The 7362-nt window shown below is 42.6% G+C and overlaps 1 protein-coding gene across 1 annotated transcript in view; it reads right to left on the bottom strand.

The window, feature by feature from the left end:
• The window catches only part of LOC107750703 (cadherin EGF LAG seven-pass G-type receptor 2-like), a 40651-nt gene that overhangs the window by 20393 nt on the left and 12896 nt on the right, over window positions 1-7362 (bottom strand). Inside the window, exons 3-4 of the mRNA XM_016566212.1 lie at window positions 5001-5690; window positions 168-390 (exon numbers count right to left, since the gene is read on the bottom strand). Of these exons, the coding sequence (XP_016421698.1) occupies window positions 168-390; window positions 5001-5690 (913 nt within the window). The remainder of the gene's footprint in view (window positions 1-167; window positions 391-5000; window positions 5691-7362) is intronic.

The raw sequence follows: 7362 nt of genomic DNA, 5'->3' as shown, positions 1-7362 counted from the left end.
GCGACAAATAGCGCTGGATAATGTTATATAACGCTCCGAGACGAGCGGATAAAAGCTCCCGAGACACTGAGCAAACATCCAGAAGAAGGAGCTTCATTAAGCATTATTGACTCGCTGACTAACGAACAAACATGGCTGACGGCTTCATCTCGGTGACAAATACTCACGACAGCGAGAGCGTGAAGTGGAAGCGCTGCCGGAGACCCTTGAAGGTGATGAAGGTCTGCGGAGGGAAGTTCCTGGAGCTCATGTGGCAGAAGGGCTTCTCGAAGCCTCCGGGAGGACACTCGCACCTGAAGCCGCCCACCAGCAGATTGAGACACGTCCCGCCGTTCTTACACACGCCCTCGGCACAGCGGCCCGAGCGCGATGAGATCTCGCATCGCTCACCTGCCGGACAGACAGAGCTCATCAGTTCAGTTTGAACACAGAGATACATTTTATTGCTCAAATGTTGCGTTTTCACAGCTCACTTCATAGAGGTCTCAGTTACGTTTCACTGAAGTATCAACTTTGTCTCAGATGTTTCTTCCTAAAACAGGCCCAAATGAGGCACTAGTCATCATCCAGTGAGAAGTGTTTGCGATCTCTGACGTTTGATCAAGACTTTGGGATCTTGAGCAAATCTGAGCACAGTTTGAGACAAAGTTGAGATTTTACATTTCATTGTCTCAGATGTTTCTCCTAAAACAGGCCCAGCTGAATCCCTGGTCATCATCCAGTAAGAGTATAGAGATCATTTGGTGAGAAATGTTTGAGATCTCAGACTTTTGATTGAAGACTTTTGAGCAAATCTGAGCACAGTTTGAGACAAAGTTGAGATTTTACATTTCATTGTCTCAGATGTTTCTCCTAAAACAGGCCCAGCTGAATCCCTGGTCATCATCCAGTAAGAGTATAGAGATCATTTGGTGAGAAATGTTTGAGATCTCAGACTTTTGATTGAGACTTTGGGATCTTGAGCAAATCTGAGCACAGTTTGAGACATAGTTGAGATCCCTTCCGAAACTCTAGAGGAGACACGTGTGAGATTAATGGGCTCTTTTTCTCAGGAGAAACATATGAGACTATGAATAGCGATTTCATCTCCTGGAGAAACAATCGAGACATTAAAGAGATCTCGTTTGAGATTTTAGCACAGTGGCCGGAGTGTGGCGAGATCTAACAGCACTCACATGACGAACAGACACAAACAATTTAGCAGTCTAGTTTAAACACACAAACACATATTTTATTGCTCTTGTTGCTCTTTCAAATCTTGCTTCACAGAGGTCTCATTTACGTTTCATTGAAGAATCAACTTTGTCTCAGATGTTTCTCCTAAAACAGGCCTAAATGAGGCACTAGTCATCATGTTTGAGAATGTAATGTTTGAGATCTCTGACATTTGATTGAGACTTTGGGAGCAAATCTGAGCACAGTTTGAGAAATAGTTGAGATCTCTTCTGAAACTCGAGAGGAGACATGTTTGAAACAAATGGGCTTATTCTCGGGAGAAACATATGAGAAGCCAGAGACTTTCCGAATATCGTTTTCATCTCAAAGAGAAACAATCGAGACATTAAAGAGATCTCGTTTAAGATGTTTGCACAGCGGCCGTATCGCAATGAGATCTCACATCACTCACCTGACTGACAGAGAGAAAGTTTATCAGTCTGGATTGAAACACAAACACATTTTATTGCTCAATTGCTGCTCTTTCACAGCTCACTTCATAGAAGTCTCAGTTATGTTTCATTGAAGTTTCAGCTTTGTCTCAGATGTTTCTACTAAAAGAGACCCAAATGAGTCACTAGTCATCATCCAGTAAGAGTATAGAGCTCATTTGTGAGAAATGTCTGAGCTCAGATTGAGATCTCAGACTTTTGATGGAGACTTTGAGAGCAAATCTGAGCACAGTTTGAGACATTGTTGAGATGAGAGATAGGTGGCAGTAATGGACTTATAAGTCTGCGATCCGCCGTAAAGCAAGAAGAAGAAGAACACACAAACACGCTCAGGACTGTTCGGACATTGCGGTGAATCAGAGGTCAAAAACTATATAAATCCTGTTCAGTTTCTTGCACAGGCCGATCGTTTCGTGTCTTTACACATCAATGTATCGTCACGAGCCGCAGGGTTTAATTTGGTTTTGTTTGTGTATGTTTTTTTGACTCTCAAAGCCGTGATTCCCATTCACTTCCATTATATGACTGACAACCTGCAACGGTTTGAGTTGAAAATCTTCGTTTGTGTTCTACTGAAGAAACAAAGTCACCTACATCTTGGATGCCCTGGGGGTAAGCAGATAAACATCACATTTTCATTTTTGGGTGAACTATCCCTTTAAGATGCTTCAGCAAAATTCTCAATTAGATTTTTTCTCAACTTTTTAAGAGAAAAAACTAAGATATTTAAGAGATTTCACTTGTGGTTTTTCTTTTTTATGGATGGAGGTAAAAATACAGACATATAGTGAAGACAGAGGAAGATGAACGTGAGGAAGACTCTGTGTGTGTGTGTGTGAATGTGTGTGTGTGTGTGTGTGTGTGTGTGTGTGTGTGTGTGTGTGTGGGTGTGTGTGTGAGTGTGTGTGTGTGTGTGTGTGTGTGAAAACAAAGGCGACACTGTTCGACACACAAAAGACGATTCGTCACGCTCATCATAACAGAAACATTTGTGTGCGTGCCAGTCGCTCCATCTTCCTGTTTACACACACATTCCCTGGGTTTGCGGCCGGTTCGGCGCGTGATGAAATATTGATGCGGTGTGTTGGATTCTCTCAGAAGGTCTTTGATGGGAAACGAGGTCAGAGCTTTAAATACGAGCTTCACATCAAAGAGCTCATCCATATTCATACACACACTCGACATGATCCTCCGAGAAGTTCAGCGTGAACCTGCCAATCCTCAACCAACCAGCACTCACAGTCGGTTCAGGGTCAGCCTTGTTAAACCCTCGTTTACAGCCATTATCAAGTGACTAATGACCCGACACTCATGTTTAAGCTCCTTGTTCAATTACAAGCTCAGTGACGAGAAACCGGCGTCTGTCAAACGATAGTACGTCTCTGGAAAAGTAGTTTACTAGCTACATTACAAACTACTAAGAAAATTTAGCTAGTTATTTAAAGTGGCAGAATCTTTGTTTCACATATAATTATCAGCTCATTTAATTAACTTATTATTCAAGTTGTAACTTGAACATATAAGTTTTTATGACTGAATCAAAGCACATTTTGACTCATCTTGATCATACTGGCGTTACGCTGGGTTCATAATTGAGCAATGATTCAAATGAATCATATTAACGGTTCATACAAAATGATTGACTATAATGAATCTTGAGTCAGAGACATTCTATGTGTGTGTGTGAGACTAATAAAACTAGAATCAACTTATCTAACTGAACTGAACACATTAAACAGCAGTATTCAGTGTCAAAATGAATAACATCACAGGCGAATCACTCACAATAAGACCAGGAACATGTGTTTAAACTCAGTATTGATTCATTTTGACTAAACATTCATTGCAAAAACATACAAGGTTCACTGTTGAGCGATGATTCAAATGAATCATTTTGAACTGTTCGTTTGAAGTGATTCACTACAATGAATCGCCTGGAATGAGATGTGTGATTATTATCTCACTCACTCATTGTGGTCATAATCCAGCACTACTTACAGCTTAAAATACATTATCACTGCTGATTGTGATTCATGACCTGAACGAACAGCTACTGAAGTTCATCGTCACATCAGTTCAGTGTGTTGAGTGTCTGCTGAGATCACATCAATTATTAACATGGCTTTTACTCCGCCTGTCTCTCTCTCTCTCTCTAGCAGCGGTATGAATGATTCATCTTATCAAAATGAACAGATCTCATGAGAGATGAGATATGAGTCCAACACGCTGCTCACAAACATGTTAAATAACACTCATGTTCAGGACACACACACACACACACACACACTCAAGAGGAGGAGCAGCTGGCAGAACAGCAGGAGCCAGAAACACAGACAGAACCAGAGAGAGAGAGACAGTTCATAGTGCTTTTAATACACTCCAGTCCTCTACAAACACACACTGAAGCTCCCACACACCTACACAACACTCTTATGTGAAGCGGCCCACACACACACAGAGCGCAGATCTTATGTAATGATAACATGTGGGCTGCGACACACATCATGTTAAAAGAGCTGTACAACACACTTCATCTATTATATTACATTCAGAGCGAATCACAGGAGCTGATGACTTCTGTGAACCGTGTTCATAAGACGACTTAATAAAGGCCTTCTGAAGCGACGCGATGTGTTTGTGTACTTTATAACCCTTAATCTCTAGCTTCCGCTAACTGTCGTGCGCTCGTTCACGAGAGAGTGGCGTCCAGCGGATGACGTAGCACGTAGGCAAACGCGGTGATGAATGCGGAAGTGACGAACGTGGAAGTGACGAACGTGGAAGTAACTAACGTGGAAGTGACGAACATGGAAGTGACGAACGTGGAAGTGACGAACGCGGAAGTGACGAACGTGGAAGTGACGAATGTGGAAGTGACGGAAGTGACGAACGTGGAAGTGACGAACGCGGAAGTGACGAACATGGAAGTGATGAACGTGGAAGTGACGAACGCGGAAGTGACGAACGTGGAAGTGACGAACGTGGAAGTAACGAATGCAGAAGTGACGAACGTGGAAGTGACGAACGTGGAAGTAACGAATGCAGAAGTGACGAACGTGGAAGCGCAGAGGAGAGAGCGAAACAAAACACCGGTCACGAATTAGTAGTACAAAACGAGGATTTGTAAAGAAAAATGTCGGAGGATTTCGATATAAGCCAAGAGGACACTGGTTTTCCTTTGCTGTAAACAACACTTGTTTCTCGCAAGACTAGCATATTCTCACAGGAGTTTATGCTACGCCTACGTCTTACGTCATCTGCTGGACGCCACTCTCTCGTGAACGAGTGTACGACAGTTAGCGGAAGCTAGAGATTAAGGTCCGCCCCTCTCACCTGTGTAGTCGTGGAGACACTGGCAGGTGAAGCCTCCCTCGTGGCTGCGGCAGACGCCGTGAGCACCGCAGGGTTTGGAGTAGCACAGGTCGATCTCTGTCTCGCAGTAGTCGCCCGTGAAGCCGAGCGGACAGCGGCAGCGCAGCCCGGCGATCGGGTGGATCGGCCGGAACAGGATGGTGTCGGACGCCACGAACGGCGCCAGGCTGTCGAACTTCAGCACGGATACGCACTTCATGTAGTTCTCGCACGGCTCGCGCAGGCAGATGTTGTCGTCGAACGGGAGCACCTCCTGCGAGGAGATCTGCGCCAGCAGACTTCGGTTCAGATACAGGCGCTCCTGCAGCTCCTCCGACCCGAAGAACTCCACCTCGCCTCCGCTGCTGCGACCCAGCCGGGCTGGGCTGACCCCGTGACCTCGCGACCCCTCGCCCGGAACCGCCACTGACAGGCTGACGTTCAGGATGCCGGCGTTGACATCAGTGTCATCCTGGATGTTGAAGACCACCACATCCTCACGGGATGCCGAGAGAACGCGGGCCACGCCCTCCAGGAACTGAGCCAATAGGAGCGAGAGGAAGCGCTCCTGCGACGTGTCGGCCAATCGCAGCGTGATGCTGTTGGAGAGCATCTCGTCCGTGATGATGGTGACCTGCAGCAGACACTGAGCCGACACCGAGTGAACGCCATCTACAGGGACACAGAGGAATCACTGGAATCATTCAGCATATCTTTAGCAGAGTAATATAGGCTACTTAAAACAGCAACAATACTAACTTGAAGGAAAAGGTCACAGAAAGAACTTATTTTAATTTTAATATTTTATTTACAATTAATCGGTTCATTGTGATGGTTCACTTAAATGAATCGGTTCAGTTGGATGGTTCACTTAAGTTAATCAGTACTTTCGCATGGTTCACTTAAATGAATTTGTTTATTTTAATTGTTCACTTAAATGAATTGGTTCTTTTGGATAGTTCACTTATGTGAATCAGTTCATTTAGATGGTTCACTTAAAAGAATTGGCCCATTTGGATGATTTATAAAAAATGTATTGTTCAATTGCATGATTCACTTGAATTTTAATGAATGAGTTTAATGAATGGGCTCTTTTAAGTGAACTTTCCAAATAAACAAATTAATTTAACGTGAACCCTCCCAATGTATGGATTCATTTAAAACAAACCATCTAAATGAACGAATTCATTTAGGTAAATGGTCCACATGAACAGATTAATTTAAGTGAACCATCCAAATGAACAGATTTGTTTCAGTGAATCATCCAATGAATGGATTTGAGTGAACCATTCAAATGAACAGATTCATTTGAGTGAAAAATCCAACTAAACTGATTCATTTAAAGTGTGAATCATCCATTTAGGTGAACAATCAAAACCATGATTTATGTGAATCATCCAAATGAATGCATTTATTTGAGTAACCCATCCAAATGAAAGGATTCATTAAAGTGAACCATTCAAATGAACTGATTCATTTAAGTGAACAGAGCTAAATGAACCAATTAATTTAAGTGAACCATCCACATAAATCCATTCATTTGGTTTATTCACTTAAATAAAAATCCCTTCATTTGGATGGTTCACTTAAATGAATCTGTTTATTTAAATGGTTCATTAAATTTGTTAATTTAGATAGTTCACGTACGAATTGGTTAAATTAGATTGTTCACTTAAATGAATCTGTTTATTTAAATGGTTCATTAAATTTGTTAATTTAGATAGTTCACGTACGAATTGGTTAAATTAGATTGTTCACTTAAATGAATCTGTTCATTTGGATGATTCACTAAAATAAATCCATTCGTTTGGATAGTTCACTTAAATGGATCCATTCATTTGGACAAAATGAATTGGTTCATAAATTATTTACTGATTCAGTCATTGTGCTTCTGTGTTGTTAGCTACTTTTTGTTGTTAGTTTAGTGTAGTTTGACTGTACTTTAGCTAATGTAAATGCTGAATATCTTGTAGTTTGACTAAGCACAGTTTCACAGTAACTTCCCAACACGACTCTTTTGTCTTCCCAAGTTTTGACTCTAACGAGCAGCGTTTCCTTCAGCACAATGTAACAGTGATCGCTAATTGACTGAACACTCATCCAATCCACCAGGACGCAAATAAACGGCATTAATCCTCCGCTCCGCGCCGCCTGCCAATAAACATCTGATCCGGGTCCAGCAGTCCAAACACAGAGAAAGAAATGCTGGGAACCGTGCAGCGCGAGCGCAGAGCTGTTTACAACACAAACAGCACAGAATACACACACACACTCTCACACACACACACACTCTCACACACACACACACACGCACGCACGCACGCACACATACACAGACACACAC

Source organism: Sinocyclocheilus rhinocerous, unplaced genomic scaffold (assembly GCF_001515625.1).
Source record: "Sinocyclocheilus rhinocerous isolate Xijiao unplaced genomic scaffold, SAMN03320098_v1.1 scaffold302, whole genome shotgun sequence".
Lineage (NCBI taxonomy): Eukaryota > Metazoa > Chordata > Actinopteri > Cypriniformes > Cyprinidae > Sinocyclocheilus > Sinocyclocheilus rhinocerous.
This window is presented reverse-complemented; position numbering and strand designations above follow the sequence as displayed.